At 45.3% G+C, this 17257-nt stretch overlaps 1 protein-coding gene across 1 annotated transcript in view; it reads right to left on the bottom strand.

The window, feature by feature from the left end:
• Nucleotides 1–2578: 2578 nt before the first annotated feature.
• LOC121843627 (angiopoietin-2-like) overlaps nucleotides 2579–17257 on the bottom strand; it is a gene marked incomplete at its 3' end in the record, with an annotated part of 46432 nt that continues 31753 nt past the window's right edge. Inside the window, exon 7 of the mRNA XM_042313372.1 lies at nucleotides 2579–2753. Coding sequence (XP_042169306.1) covers nucleotides 2579–2753 — 175 coding nt within the window. The remainder of the gene's footprint in view (nucleotides 2754–17257) is intronic.

The following is a 17257-nucleotide window of genomic DNA, read 5'->3' as shown; positions in this document are numbered from 1 at the left end:
GAGGGGGCTGGCTATGGGTCTGACTGCCTTAGTTACAGGGAACATTTGGGAGAGGGGGCTGGCTATGGGTCTGACTGCCTTAGTTACAGGGAACATTTGGGAGAGGGGGCTGGAGAAGATGTTGCTTTGGCCTGGAAACACTGGGGGAAGGGTTGGGTGCCTTCCTTGGTTGGATGGTTGGAAGAGGTTGGAGTAATTGGGTGGCCGGACTGGTCCAGAGCAGGGGTTGCATATGGATAAGGGGTTGTCTTGTATGGAGAAGGCTAGAGAATAGGTTTTACTGGCCAGAGAAAGCTTGAGAAGGGGGTGAATTAGCCAGAGAAAGCTTGAGAAGAGGTTGAATTAGCCTGAGAAAGATCGAGAAGAGGTTGAATTAGCCAGAGAAAGCTTGAGAAGAGGTTGAATTAGCCAGAGAAAGCTTGAGAAAGGGATGAATTAGCCAGAGAAAGCTTGAGAAGGGGATGCCTTGGCCGAGTAGGGAATGCATTGGCTGGGTAAAAGCCTAGCACCACAGGCCTCTGGCTGGGGAGGTCCCTAAATGAACCCAACCCTGGAGAGGAAAACCAGCGGAGAGCCAGTGTTCTCAGCATGATAATGTACCTAGCACATACACAACGAGGTGAGATGGAGTGCTGCTCAGCAGAGGTTGGCAACAGGTCTGACAGCTCACCAACACCAGCAACATTCAGGGGCTTGTCACACACAGAGGAGGATGAATACAGCGCCAACACACTGGGGATTTTAGGTCATTTAATAAGGATGGTCCTGGATCTAAATGTCTAGGTAACTTTGTAGGATTTTAGGTAATTTAAGGATAATCCTGGATCTAAATGTCTAGGTAACTTTGTAGGATTTCAGGTAATTTAAGGATAATCCTGGATCTAAATGTCTAGGTAACTTTGTAGGATTTTAGGTAATTTAAGGATAATCCTGGATCTAAATGTCTAGGTAACTTTGTAGGATTTCAGGTAATTTAAGGATAATCCTGGATCTAAATGTCTAGGTAACTTTGTAGGATTTTAGGTAATTTAAGGATAATCCTGGATCTAAATGTCTAGGTAACGTCATTACTCATCACAAAGAATATCACTGTGTCAAATACCTCCTGTGTCTCACATCAACACCATCATCCCATGTCAAATACCTCCAGCCTTTTTCAAACACTGCATCAAATGTTTCTAGACAGATCACATGATCTACTCTTTCGTCCTTTTACTTTCAACCCGGCGATAAGGAAGGGAAGGACTCAGTTAAAGTGCTGGATGATTTGCCAGGGTTACAGGTTAATTCAATTACCTCCAGTCATATATGCCTTTCAGAAACACAATTATTTACCAAACTCTCCCTAGAATCAGGGTTACTTCCACTTAGTTTCCTGATTCGGATCTGATTGAGACATAGCTCTAAGAGCTTAACATGTCAGAAGAGTTTTAACACAATAGTAAGACTGATTGAGGATAAAATCTCACTTAGTGTAAGTGTGAGAAATATGGACTTCGTTCCCTATGAACCCGCAATCCGACCGCAAGTTATAGACTGTTCTCTCTGCTACCACACAGCAAGCAGTACCGATGCACCAAGTCTGGAACCAACAGGACCCTGACCAGCTTCTACCCCAAACCAGAGACTGTTCTCTCTGCTACCGCACAGCAAGCAGTACTGATGCACCAAGTCTGGAACCAACAGGACCCTGACCAGCTTCTACCCCCAAACCATAGACTGTTTTCTCTGCTACCGCACAGCAAGCAGTACCGATGCACCAAGTCTGGAACCAACAGGACCTGAACAGCATCTACCCCCAAACCATAAGACTGATAAACAAGACTGATAAATAGTTAGTTAACCAATAGCTACCTAGCCTACCTGCATTGACTCTTTTGCCTCATCACATATGCTGCTGTTACTGTCTATTATCTATCCTTTACCCCTACCTACCTACAGTATACTGCTGTTACTGTCTATTATCTATCCTTTACCCCTACCTACAGTATACTGCAGTTACTGTCTATTATCTATCCTTTACCCCTACCTACAGTATACTGCTGTTACTGTCTATTATCTATCCTTTACCCCTACCTACAGTATACTGCTGTTACTGTCTATTATCTATCCTTTACCCCTACCTACAGTATACTGCTGTTACTGTCTATTATCTATCCTTTACCCCTACCTACAGTATACTGCTGTTACTGTTTATTATCTATCCTTTACCCCTACCTACAGTATACTGCTGTTACTGTCTATTATCTATCCTTTACCCCTACCTACAGTATACTGCTGTTACTGTTTATTATCTATCCTTTACCCCTACCTACTGTACAAGTTGTTGTTGTAAATAGCCAAGTTAAAATGTATTTATTCCTTGGTTATTACTTTCCTTTTCTTTCTCTCTGCATTGTTGGGAGGTCAGCATTTCACTGTTCGTCCACACAGGTGGTTTTTGAAGCATGTGTCAAATAATATTTGATTTGATTTGACTCTCAGCCTTCCCTGCTGTGGGATGGTGCATTGCATGCTGGTATCTGTAGTTTTTGTCCACTGTGTCCATATAGAAATGATCGTAATGGGAGCATTGCACGCTGGTACCTGTAGTTTTTGTCCTCTGCGTCTATATAGAAGTGATCGTAGTGGGAGTAGGCCTCGTTCCCCTCGTCATCCTTCAGCTGCACCTGGAGACTGTACTCCTGGGAGCTGGTCAGCAGATGGATGAGGTCATTTCCTGCCCAGTACTCTCCAGAGGGATCCCCGAAACCCTGCAAAGGGTATGGTTAGTGCAAGAGGATAAACTGAACGAAGGGTCACTAACATCGCTTCGAGGGTACAGATGACATCAACAGAGATGTGTTAAGATGTAAATGTCATTCTAACGTTGAGAGGATGAAGAGACATGAGGGTTATTATGAGTAAACAGATACATTATTTTGACTGAGGAAAGTGAATGTTAGTCCCTGTATATCTCTGACCTCCTACAGACCGTTAGTCCTGTATATCTCTGACCTCCTACAGACTGTTAGTCCCTGTATATCTCTGACCTACTACAGACCGTTAGTCCCTGTATATCTCTGACCTCCTACAGACCGTTAGTCCCTGTATATCTGGTATATCTCTGACCTCCTACAGACCGTTAGTCCCTGTATATCTGACCTCCTACAGACTGTTAGTCCCTGTATATCTCTGACCTACTACAGACCGTTAGTCCCTGTATATCTCTGACCTACTACAGAATGTTAGTCCCTGTATATCTCTGACCTCCTACAGACCGTTAGTCCCTGTATATCTCTGACCTACTACAGACCGTTAGTCCCTGTATATCTGGTATATCTCTGACCGACTACAGACCGTTAGTCCCTGTATATCTCTGACCGACTACAGACCGTTAGTCCCTGTATATCTCTGACCTCCTACAGACTGTTAGTCCCTGTATATCTGGTATATCTCTGACCTACTACAGACCGTTAGTCCCTGTATATCTCTGACCTCCTACAGACCGTTAGTCCCTGTATATCTCTGACCTCCTACAGACCGTTAGTCCCTGTATATCTGGTATATCTCTGACCGACTACAGACCGTTAGTCCCTGTATATCTCTGACCGACTACAGACCGTTAGTCCCTGTATATCTCTGACCTCCTACAGACCGTTAGTCCCTGTATATCTCTGACCTCCTACAGACTGTTAGTCCCTGTATATCTCTGACCTCCTACAGACTGTTAGTCCCTGTATATCTGGTATATCTCTGACCTACTACAGACCGTTAGTCCTGTATATCTCTGACCTCCTACAGACCGTTAGTCCCTGTATATCTCTGACCTCCTACAGACCCGTTAGTCCCTGTATATCTGGTATATCTCTGACCGACTACAGACCGTTAGTCCTGTATATCTCTGACCGACTACAGACCGTTAGTCCCTGTATATCTCTGACCTCCTACAGACCGTTAGTCCCTGTATATCTCTGACCTCCTACAGACTGTTAGTCCCTGTATATCTCTGACCTCCTACAGACCGTTAGTCCCTGTATATCTCTAACCTACTACAGACTGTTAGTCCCTGTATATCTCTGACCTCCTACAGACCGTTAGTCTCTGTATATCTCTGACCTCCTACAGACCGTTAGTCCCTGTATATCTCTGACCTCCTACAGACCGTTAGTCCCTGTATATCTCTGACCTCCTACAGACCGTTAGTCCCTGTATATCTCTGACCTCCTACAGACCGTTAGTCCCTGTATATCTCTGACCTACTACAGAATGTTAGTCCCTGTATATCTCTGACCTACTACAGACCGTTAGTCCCTGTATATCTGGTATATCTCTGACCTACTACAGACCGTTAGTCCCTGTATATCTCTGACCTACTACAGACCGTTAGTCCCTGTATATCTGGTTTATCTCTGACCTCCTACAGACCGTTAGTCCCTGTATATCTCTGACCGACTACAGACCGTTAGTCCCTGTATATCTGGTATATCTCTGACCTCCTACAGACTGTTAGTCCCTGTATATCTCTGACCCTGATATCTACAGACCGTTAGTCCCTGTATATCTCTGAACTCCTACAGACCGTTAGTCCCTGTATATCTGGTATATCTCTGACCTCCTACAGACCGTTAGTCCCTGTATATCTCTGACCTCCTACAGACTGTTAGTCCCTGTATATCTCTGACCTACTACAGACCGTTAGTCCTGTATATCTCTGACCTCCTACAGACCGTTAGTCCCTGTATATCTCTGACCTTCTACAGACCGTTAGTCCCTGTATATCTGGTATATCTCTGACCTCCTACAGACCGTTAGTCCCTGTATATCTCTGACCGACTACAGACCGTTAGTCCCTGTATATCTCTGACCTACTACAGACTGTTAGTCCCTGTATATCTCTGACCTACTACAGACCGTTAGTCCTGTATATCTCTGACCTACTACAGACCGTTAGTCCCTGTATATCTGGTATATCTCTGACCTACTACAGACCGTTAGTCCCTGTATATCTCTGACCTCCTACAGACCGTTAGTCCCTGTATATCTGGTATATCTCTGACCTCCTACAGACCGTTTGTCCCTGTATATCTCTGACCTACTACAGACCGTTAGTCCCTGTATATCTCTGACCTACTACAGACCGTTAGACCCTGTATATCTGGTATATCTCTGACCTACTACAGACCGTTAGTCCCTGTATATCTGGTATATCTCTGACCTACTACAGACTGTTAGTCCCTGTATATCTGACCTCCTACAGACCGTTAGTCCCTGTATATCTCTGACCTACTACAGACTGTTAGTCCCTGTATATCTGGTATATCTCTGACCTACTACAGACCGTTAGTCCCTGTATATCTCTGACCTCCTACAGACCATTAGTCCCTGTATATCTCTGACCTCCTACAGACCGTTAGTCCCTGTATATCTCTGACCTCCTACAGACCGTTAGTCCCTGTATATCTCTGACCTACTACAGACCGTTAGTCCCTGTATATCTGGTATATCTCTGACCTCCTACAGACTGTTAGTCAATGTATATCTCTGACCTCCTACAGACCGTTAGTCCCTGTATATCTCTGACCTCCTACAGACCGTTAGTCCCTGTATATCTCTGACCTCCTACAGACCGTTAGTCCCTGTATATCTCTGACCTCCTACAGACCGTTAGTCCCTGTATATCTCTGACCTCCTACAGACCGTTAGTCCCTGTATATCTGGTATATCTCTGACCTCCTACAGACCGTTAGTCCCTGTATATCTCTGACCGCCTACAGACCGTTAGTCCCTGTATATCTCTGACCTCCTACAGACCGTTAGTCCCTGTATATCTGGTATATCTCTGACCTACTACAGACCGTTAGTCCCTGTATATCTCTGACCGACTACAGACCGTTAGTCCCTGTATATCTCTGACCTCCTACAGACCGTTAGTCCCTGTATATCTCTGACCTCCTACAGACCGTTAGTCCCTGTATATCTGGTATATCTCTGACCTACTACAGACCGTTAGTCCCTGTATATCTCTGACCTCCTACAGACCGTTAGTCCCTGTATATCTCTGACCTCCTACAGACCGTTAGTCCCTGTATATCTGGTATATCTCTGACCTACTACAGACCGTTAGTCCCTGTATATCTCTGACCTCCTACAGACCGTTAGTCCCTGTATATCTCTGACCTCCTACAGACCGTTAGTCCCTGTATATCTGGTATATCTCTGACCGACTACAGACCGTTAGTCCCTGTATATCTCTGACCGACTACAGACCGTTAGTCCCTGTATATCTCTGACCTCCTACAGACCGTTAGTCCCTGTATATCTCTGGCCTCCTACAGACTGTTAGTCCCTGTATATCTCTGACCTCCTACAGACCGTTAGTCCCTGTATATCTCTGACCTCCTACAGACCGTTAGTCCCTGTATATCTCTAACCTACTACAGACTGTTAGTCCCTGTATATCTCTGACCTCCTACAGACCGTTAGTCTCTGTATATCTCTGACCTCCTACAGACCGTTAGTCCCTGTATATCTCTGACCTCCTACAGACCGTTAGTCCCTGTATATCTCTGACCTCCTACAGACCGTTAGTCCCTGTATATCTCTGACCTCCTACAGACCATTAGTCCCTGTATATCTCTGACCTACTACAGACCGTTAGTCCCTGTATATCTGGTATATCTCTGACCTACTACAGACCGTTAGTCCCTGTATATCTCTGACCTACTACAGACCGTTAGTCCCTGTATATCTGGTTTATCTCTGACCTCCTACAGACCGTTAGTCCCTGTATATCTCTGACCGACTACAGACCGTTAGTCCCTGTATATCTGGTATATCTCTGACCTCCTACAGACCGTTAGTCCCTGTATATCTCTGACCGACTACAGACCGTTAGTCCCTGTATATCTCTGAACTCCTACAGACTGTTAGTCCCTGTATATCTGGTATATCTCTGACCTCCTACAGACCGTTAGTCCCTGTATATCTCTGACCTCCTACAGACTGTTAGTCCCTGTATATCTCTGACCTACTACAGACCGTTAGTCCCTGTATATCTCTGACCTCCTACAGACCGTTAGTCCCTGTATATCTCTAACCTACTACAGACCGTTAGTCCCTGTATATCTGGTATATCTCTGACCTCCTACAGACCGTTAGTCCCTGTATATCTCTGACCGACTACAGACCGTTAGTCCCTGTATATCTCTGACCTCCTACAGACCGTTAGTCCCTGTATATCTGGTATATCTCTGACCTACTACAGACCGTTAGTCCCTGTATATCTCTGACCGACTACAGACCGTTAGTCCCTGTATATCTCTGACCTCCTACAGACCGTTAGTCCCTGTATATCTCTGACCTCCTACAGACCGTTAGTCCCTGTATATCTCTGACCTCCTACAGACCGTTAGTCCCTGTATATCTCTGACCTCCTACAGACCGTTAGTCCCTGTATATCTGGTATATCTCTGACCGACTACAGACCGTTAGTCCCTGTATATCTCTGACCTCCTACAGACCGTTAGTCCCTGTATATCTCTGACCTCCGACAGACCGTTAGTCCCTGTATATCTCTGACCTCCTACAGACTGTTAGTCCCTGTATATCTCTGACCTCCTACAGACCGTTAGTCCCTGTATATCTCTGACCTCTACAGACTGTTGGGTCCCTGTATATCTCTGACCTCCTACAGACCGTTAGTCCCTGTATATCTCTGACCTACTACAGACTGTTAGTCCCTGTATATCTCTGACCTCCTACAGACCGTTAGTCCCTGTATATCTCTGACCTCCTACAGACCGTTAGTCCCTGTATATCTCTGACCTCCTACAGACCGTTAGTCCCTGTATATCTCTGACCTCCTACAGACCGTTAGTCCCTGTATATCTCTGACCTACTACAGACCGTTAGTCCCTGTATATCTGGTATATCTCTGACCTACTACAGACCGTTAGTCCCTGTATATCTCTGACCTACTACAGACCGTTAGTCCCTGTATATCTGGTTTATCTCTGACCTACTACAGACCGTTAGTCCCTGTATATCTCTGACCGACTACAGACTGTTAGTCCCTGTATATCTGGTATATCTCTGACCTACTACAGACCGTTAGTCCCTGTATATCTCTGACCTACTACAGACCGTTAGTCCCTGTATATCTGGTATATCTCTGACCTCCTACAGACCGTTAGTTCCTGTATATCTCTGACCGACTACAGACTGTTAGTCCCTGTATATCTCTGACCGACTACAGACCGTTAGTCCCTGTATATCTGGTATATCTCTGACCTCCTACAGACCGTTAGTCCCTGTATATCTCTGACCGACTACAGACCGTTAGTCCCTGTATATCTCTGAACTCCTACAGACCGTTAGTCCCTGTATATCTGGTATATCTCTGACCTCCTACAGACCGTTAGTCCCTGTATATCTCTGACCTCCTACAGACCGTTAGTCCCTGTATATCTCTGACCGACTACAGACCGTTAGTCCCTGTATATCTCTGACCTACTACAGACTGTTAGTCCCTGTATATCTCTGACCTACTACAGACCGTTAGTCCCTGTATATCTCTGACCTACTACAGACCGTTAGTCCCTGTATATCTGGTATATCTCTGACCTACTACAGACCGTTAGTCCCTGTATATCTCTGACCTCCTACAGACCGTTAGTCCCTGTATATCTCTGACCGACTACAGACCGTTAGTCCCTGTATATCTCTGAACTCCTACAGACCGTTAGTCCCTGTATATCTGGTATATCTCTGACCTCCTACAGACCGTTAGTCCCTGTATATCTCTGACCTCCTACAGACCGTTAGTCCCTGTATATCTCTGACCGACTACAGACCGTTAGTCCCTGTATATCTCTGACCTACTACAGACTGTTAGTCCCTGTATATCTCTGACCTACTACAGACCGTTAGTCCCTGTATATCTCTGACCTACTACAGACCGTTAGTCCCTGTATATCTGGTATATCTCTGACCTACTACAGACCGTTAGTCCCTGTATATCTCTGACCTCCTACAGACCGTTAGTCCCTGTATATCTGGTATATCTCTGACCTCCTACAGACCGTTAGTCCCTGTATATCTCTGACCTACTACAGACCGTTAGTCCCTGTATATCTCTGACCTACTACAGACCGTTAGTCCCTGTATATCTGGTATATCTCTGACCTACTACAGACTGTTAGTCCCTGTATATCTGACCTCCTACAGACCGTTAGTCCCTGTATATCTCTGACCTACTACAGACTGTTAGTCCCTGTATATCTGACCTACTACAGACTGTTAGTCCCTGTATATCTGACCTACTACAGACCGTTAGTCCCTGTATATCTCTGACCTCCTACAGACCGTTAGTCCCTGTATATCTCTGACCTCCTACAGACCGTTAATCCCTGTATATCTCTGACCTACTACAGACCGTTAGTCCCTGTATATCTGGTATATCTCTGACCTACTACAGACTGTTAGTCCCTGTATATCTCTGACCTCCTACAGACCGTTAGTCCCTGTATATCTCTGACCTCCTACAGACCGTTAGTCCCTGTATATCTCTGACCTCCTACAGACCGTTAGTCCCTGTATATCTCTGACCTCCTACAGACTGTTAGTCCCTGTATATCTGGTATATCTCTGACCTACTACAGACCGTTAGTCCCTGTATATCTCTGACCTCCTACAGACCATTAGTCCCTGTATATCTCTGACCTCCTACAGACCGTTAGTCCCTGTATATCTCTGACCTCCTACAGACCGTTAGTCCCTGTATATCTCTGACCTCCTACATACCGTTAGTCCCTTTATATCTCTGACCTCCTACAGACCGTTAGTCCCTGTATATCTCTGACCTCCTACAGACCGTTAGTCCCTGTATATCTGGTATATCTCTGACCTCCTACAGACCGTTAGTCCCTGTATATCTCTGACCGCCTACAGACCGTTAGTCCCTGTATATCTCTGACCTCCTACAGACCGTTAATCCCTGTATATCTGGTATATCTCTGACCTACTACAGACCGTTAGTCCCTGTATATCTCTGACCGACTACAGACCGTTAGTCCCTGTATATCTCTGACCTCCTACAGACCGTTAGTCCCTGTATATCTCTGACCTCCTACAGACCGTTAGTCCCTGTATATCTCTGACCTCCTACAGACCGTTAGTCCCTGTATATCTCTGACCTCCTACAGACCGTTAGTCCCTGTATGTCTGGTATATCTCTGACCGACTACAGACCGTTAGTCCCTGTATATCTCTGACCTCCTACAGACCGTTAGTCCCTGTATATCTCTGACCTCCTACAGACCGTTAGTCCCTGTATATCTCTGACCTCCTACAGACTGTTAGTCCCTGTATATCTCTGACCTCCTACAGACCGTTAGTCCCTGTATATCTCTGACCTCCTACAGACCGTTAGTCCCTGTATATCTCTGACCTACTACAGACTGTTAGTCCCTGTATATCTCTGACCTCCTACAGACCGTTAGTCCCTGTATATCTCTGACCTCCTACAGACCGTTAGTCCCTGTATATCTCTGACCTCCTACAGACCGTTAGTCCCTGTATATCTCTGACCTCCTACAGACCGTTAGTCCCTGTATATCTCTGACCTCCTACAGACCGTTAGTCCCTGTATATCTCTGACCTACTACAGACCGTTAGTCCCTGTATATCTGGTATATCTCTGACCTACTACAGACCGTTAGTCCCTGTATATCTCTGACCTACTACAGACCGTTAGTCCCTGTATATCTGGTTTATCTCTGACCTACTACAGACCGTTAGTCCCTGTATATCTCTGACCGACTACAGACTGTTAGTCCCTGTATATCTGGTATATCTCTGACCTACTACAGACCGTTAGTCCCTGTATATCTCTGACCTACTACAGACCGTTAGTCCCTGTATATCTGGTATATCTCTGACCTCCTACAGACCGTTAGTCCCTGTATATCTCTGACCGACTACAGACTGTTAGTCCCTGTATATCTCTGACCGACTACAGACCGTTAGTCCCTGTATATCTGGTATATCTCTGACCTCCTACAGACCGTTTGTCCCTGTATATCTCTGACCGACTACAGACCGTTAGTCCCTGTATATCTCTGAACTCCTACAGACCGTTAGTCCCTGTATATCTGGTATATCTCTGACCTCCTACAGACCGTTAGTCCCTGTATATCTCTGACCTCCTACAGACTGTTAGTCCCTGTATATCTCTGACCTACTACAGACCGTTAGTCCCTGTATATCTCTGACCTCCTACAGACCGTTAGTCCCTGTATATCTCTGACCTCCTACAGACCGTTAGTCCCTGTATATCTGGTATATCTCTGACCTCCTACAGACCGTTAGTCCCTGTATATCTCTGACCTCCTACAGACTGTTAGTCCCTGTATATCTCTGACCTCCTACAGACCGTTAGTCCCTGTATATCTCTGACCTCCTACAGACTGTTAGTCCCTGTATATCTCTGACCTCCTACAGACCGTTAGTCCCTGTATATCTCTGACCTCCTACAGACCGTTAGTCCCTGTATATCTCTGACCTACTACAGACCGTTAGTCCCTGTATATCTCTGACCTCCTACAGACCGTTAGTCCCTGTATATCTCTGACCTCCTACAGACCGTTAGTCCCTGTATATCTCTGACCTCCTACAGACCGTTAGTCCCTGTATATCTCTGACCTCCTACAGACCGTTAGTCCCTGTATATCTCTGACCTCCTACAGACCGTTAGTCCCTGTATATCTCTGACCTCCTACAGACCGTTAGTCCCTGTATATCTCTGACCTCCTACAGACCGTTAGTCCCTGTATATCTCTGACCTACTACAGACCGTTAGTCCCTGTATATCTGGTATATCTCTGACCTACTACAGACCGTTAGTCCCTGTATATCTCTGACCTACTACAGACCGTTATGTATATCTGGTTTATCTCTGACCTACTACAGACCGTTAGTCCCTGTATATCTCTGACCTACTACAGACCGTTAGTCCCTGTATATCTGGTATATCTCTGACCTCCTACAGACCGTTAGTCCCTGTATATCTCTGACCGACTACAGACCGTTAGTCCCTGTATATCTCTGACCTACTACAGACCGTTAGTCCCTGTATATCTGGTATATCTCTGACCTCCTACAGACCGTTAGTCCCTGTATATCTCTGACCGACTACAGACCGTTAGTCCCTGTATATCTCTGAACTCCTACAGACCGTTAGTCCCTGTATATCTGTTATATCTCTGACCTCCTACAGACCGTTAGTCCCTGTATATCTCTGACCTCCTACAGACTGTTAGTCCCTGTATATCTCTGACCTACTACAGACCATTAGTCCCTGTATATCTCTGACCTCCTACAGACCGTTAGTCCCTGTATATCTCTGACCTCCTACAGACCGTTAGTCCCTGTATATCTCTGACCGACTACAGACCGTTAGTCCCTGTATATCTCTGACCTACTACAGACTGTTAGTCCCTGTATATCTCTGACCTACTACAGACCGTTAGTCCCTGTATATCTGGTATATCTCTGACCTACTACAGACCGTTAGTCCCTGTATATCTCTGACCTCCTACAGACCGTTAGTCCCTGTATATCTGGTATATCTCTGACCTCCTACAGACCGTTAGTCCCTGTATATCTATGACCTACTACAGACCGTTAGTCCCTGTATATCTCTGACCTACTACAGACCGTTAGTCCCTGTATATCTGGTATATCTCTGACCTACTACAGACTGTTAGTCCCTGTATATCTCTGACCTCCTACAGACCGTTAGTCCCTGTATATCTCTGACCTACTACAGACTGTTAGTCCCTGTATATCTGGTATATCTCTGACCTACTACAGACCGTTAGTCCCTGTATATCTCTGACCTCCTACAGACCATTAGTCCCTGTATATCTCTGACCTCCTACAGACCGTTAGTCCCTGTATATCTCTGACCTCCTACAGACCGTTAGTCCCTGTATATCTCTGACCTCCTACAGACCGTTAGTCCCTGTATATCTCTGACCTCCTACAGACCGTTAGTCCCTGTATATCTCTGACCTCCTACAGACCGTTAGTCCCTGTATATCTGGTATATCTCTGACCTCCTACAGACCGTTAGTCCCTGTATATCTGGTATATCTCTGACCTACTACAGACCGTTAGTCCCTGTATATCTCTGACCTCCTACAGACCGTTAGTCCCTGTATATCTCTGACTTCCTACAGACCGTTAGTCCCTGTATATCTGGTATATCTCTGACCTCCTACAGACCGTTAGTCCCTGTATATCTCTGACCTCCTACAGACCGTTAGTCCCTGTATATCTGGTATATCTCTGACCTCCTACAGACCGTTAGTCCCTGTATATCTCTGACCTCCTACAGACTGTTGGTCCCTGTATATCTCTGACCTACTACAGACCGTTAGTCCCTGTATATCTCTGACCTACTACAGACCGTTAGTCCCTGTATATCTGGTATATCTCTGACCTACTACAGACCGTTAGTCCTGTATATCTCTGACCTCCTACAGACCGTTAGTCCCTGTATATCTGGTATATCTCTGACCTCCTACAGACCGTTAGTCCCTGTATATCTGACCTCCTACAGACCGTTAGTCCCTGTATATCTCTGACCTACTACAGACCGTTAGTCCCTGTATATCTGGTATATCTCTGACCTACTACAGACTGTTAGTCCCTGTATATCTCTGACCTCCTACAGACCGTTAGTCCCTGTATATCTCTGACCTACTACAGACTGTTAGTCCCTGTATATCTGGTATATCTCTGGCCTACTACAGACCGTTAGTCCCTGTATATCTCTGACCTCCTACAGACCGTTAGTCCTGTATATCTCTGACCTCCTACAGACCATTAGTCCCTGTTTATCTCAGACCTCCTACAGACCGTTAGTCCTGTATATCTCTGACCTCCTACAGACCGTTAGTCCCTGTATATCTCTGACCTCCTACAGACTGTTAGTCCCTGTATATCTCTGACCTCCTACAGACCGTTAGTCCCTGTATATCTGGTACATCTCTGACCTCCTACAGACCGTTAGTCCCTGTATATCTGGTATATCTCTGACCTACTACAGACCGTTAGTCCCTGTATATCTCTGACCTCCTACAGACCGTTAGTCCCTGTATATCTGGTATATCTCTGACCTACTACAGACCGTTAGTCCCTGTATATCTCTGACCTCCTACAGACCGTTAGTCCCTGTATATCTCTGACTTCCTACAGACCGTTAGTCCCTGTATATCTGGTATATCTCTGACCTCCTACAGACTGTTAGTCCCTGTATATCTGACCTCCTACAGACCGTTAGTCCCTGTATATCTCTGACCTCCTACAGACCGTTAGTCCCTGTATATCTGGTATATCTCTGACCTACTACAGACCGTTAGTCCCTGTATATCTCTGAACTACTACAGACAGCGTAGCCTAGTGGTTAGAGCGTTGGTCTAGTAACCGGACGGTTGCAACTTCAAATCCCGAGCTGACAAGTTACAAATCTGTCGTTCTGCCTCTGAACAGGCAGTTAACCCACTGTTCCTAGGTCGTCATTGAATATAAGAATTTGTTCTTAACTGACTTGCCTAGTTAGATAAAGGTTAAACAAAATAAACAGTTAGTCCCTGCATTTCTCTGACCTACTCTCTCTCTCCTCTGTCTGTCAGTTCTTGTTGGTTGTGAGAACGAGGTCTGGGAGTGTTTGCTATCTGTCCAGAAGGCCTGATTTTACTCTGACGTTAAACTCCATACTCCCACGCTCTGACTGGGGCCAAATATTTATCATCCACTTGTGAAAATATTGTTCTTGAGAAAAATATATTGAAAAAGCATGTTTGTTGCGCGATCCATTTTTGACTATTTCATTTCCAAACCAAACAATTAAATCTGCTGCAGAAGGAAGTGAATCGCAACTTGCCAAAAAGCAGAGTCTCTAGTATCAGACTGTGATTTAAGGATTCAAAGAGAACCATGCATTTCCATGTGTCGTTTTCTGTATATCATGACTATTGACGGCAGTGAGAACAGCAGATCAGTTTGTGAGTATTGGACAACATTGCAATTGAGTCCAAAGTGTCACAATATAGTGCCCTAACCTGAGTCCTATAGGCCACCTATGAACCCTGGAAAAGTAGACTATATAGGGAGAAGGGTAGCATTTGGGACACAGTTGGGATTTCTACTACAGCAGGATCTAAAGCTGGGACAAACAGTTAACATCCTGTTAACTAGTCCCTAGAACCCCCAGTACTCTACAAGGGATCTCTACTGGTCCTGTTAACTAGTCCTATGACCCCCAGTACTCTACATGGGATCTCTACTGGTCCTGTTAACTAGTCTCTAGAACCCCAGTACTCTACAAGGGATTCTACTGGTCCTGTTAACTAGTCTCTAGAACCCCCAGTACTCTACAAGGGATGGATGTCTCTCTAGAACCCCAGTACTCAAAGGATGGAACTGTCCCTAGATACTTCTACATGGGATGGATGTTAACTAGTCCCTATGACCCCAGTACTGGATGGATGGATGGATGGATGGATGGATCTGGATGGATGGATGGATGGATGGATGGATGGATGGATGGATGGATGGATGGATGGATGGATGGATGGATATTGATGGATGGATGGATGGATGGATGGATGGATGGATGGATGGATGGATGGATGGATGGATGGATGGATGGATGGATGGATGGATGGATGGATGGATGGATGGATGGATGGATGGATGGATGGATGGATGGATGGATGGATGGATGGATGGATGGATGTCTGTCTGTCTGTCTGTCTGTCTGTCTGTCTGTCTGTCTGTCTGTCTGTCTGTCTGTCTGTCTGTCTGTCTGTCTGTCTGTCTGTCTGTCTGTCTGTCTGTCTGTCTGTCTGTCTGTCTGTCTGTCTGTCTGTCTGTCTGTCTGTCTGTCTGTCTGTCTGTCTGTCTGTCTGTCTGTCTGTCTGTCTGTCTGTCTGTCTGTCTGTCTGTCTGTCTGTCTGTCTGTCTGTGTGAGCCTCTGATGTGGTGTGGTGAGTGTGTGTAGGGATCGGACACCGTCAGGGAGGGACAGAGAGTGCAGGTGCAACAACAGGGAGTGTCATAGGGGAACAAGCGGTGTGGCCTACCAAAACAACCAGGGTCATCCCAGATCACAGACTGTCTGTATCCCACGCCTCCCCAGTCCTAAACCCTCTCCAAACCTCTCGTCCACCCCGCCTTAGATTGATTGAAACCTGCTGTCTAGTCAGAGGGATGAATCCAGGACCACTGACACCCCCCACCCCCTGATCTGACAAACTGTTATAACAACCCACCTGTGATTCAGAGACTTTGCTATCTTGATTTTGGATGAAGTCTTGTGACAAAACAGATTCCCAAACTAAATAAATGACGTTCTCTCATACACTCTGAGAATTGTCCACGATAACACACTGAAATAAAAGTCTGACTTTATTTAAAACAAATGATGTTAGATATTTGAAAGACACACAGAAAAAGACTTGTGTTGAGAACGTAATGTGAAAGAGTGAAAGAGACAACCCAGCCTCTGTCTACTATTTCAGTGAAATACTACAGAAGAGGACTCCGCTTACAATGACCTACCAAAGAAGACTTGGTTGACATCTTCTAGTGAACATACCATCTTGGGTTTAAGTTCTAGTGAACATATCATCTTGTCTTAAGGTCTAGTGAACATACCATCTGGTCTTAAGGTCTAGTGAACATACCATCTTGTCTTAAGTTCTAGTGAACATACCATCTTGGGTTTAAGTTCTAGGGAACATACCATCTTGGGTTTAAGTTCTAGTGAACATACCATCTTGGGTTTAAGTTCTAGTGAACATACCATCTTGGGTTTAAGTTCTAGTGGACATACCATCTTGTCTTAAGGTCTAGTGAACATACCATCTTGTCTTAAGTTCTAGTGAACATACCATCTTGTCTTAAGTTCTAGTGAACATACCATCTTGGGTTTAAGTTCTAGGGAACATACCATCTTGGGTTTAAGTTCTAGTGAACATACCATCTTGGGTTTAAGTTCTAGTGAACATACCATCTTGGGTTTAAGTTCTAGTGAACATACCATCTTGGGTTTAAGTTCTAGTGAACATACCATCTTGGGTTTAAGTTCTAGTGAACATACCATCTTGTCTTAAGTTCTAGTGAACATACCATCTTGGGTTTAAGTTCTAGTGGACATACCATCTTGTCTTTAAGGTCTAGTGAACATACCATCTTGGGTTTAAGTCTA

This window comes from Oncorhynchus tshawytscha, unplaced genomic scaffold (genome assembly GCF_018296145.1).
Source record: "Oncorhynchus tshawytscha isolate Ot180627B unplaced genomic scaffold, Otsh_v2.0 Un_contig_9721_pilon_pilon, whole genome shotgun sequence".
Taxonomy (NCBI): domain Eukaryota; kingdom Metazoa; phylum Chordata; class Actinopteri; order Salmoniformes; family Salmonidae; genus Oncorhynchus; species Oncorhynchus tshawytscha.
Note: the sequence above shows the minus strand (reverse complement) of the source record. Positions and strands in the feature narration are given on the sequence as shown.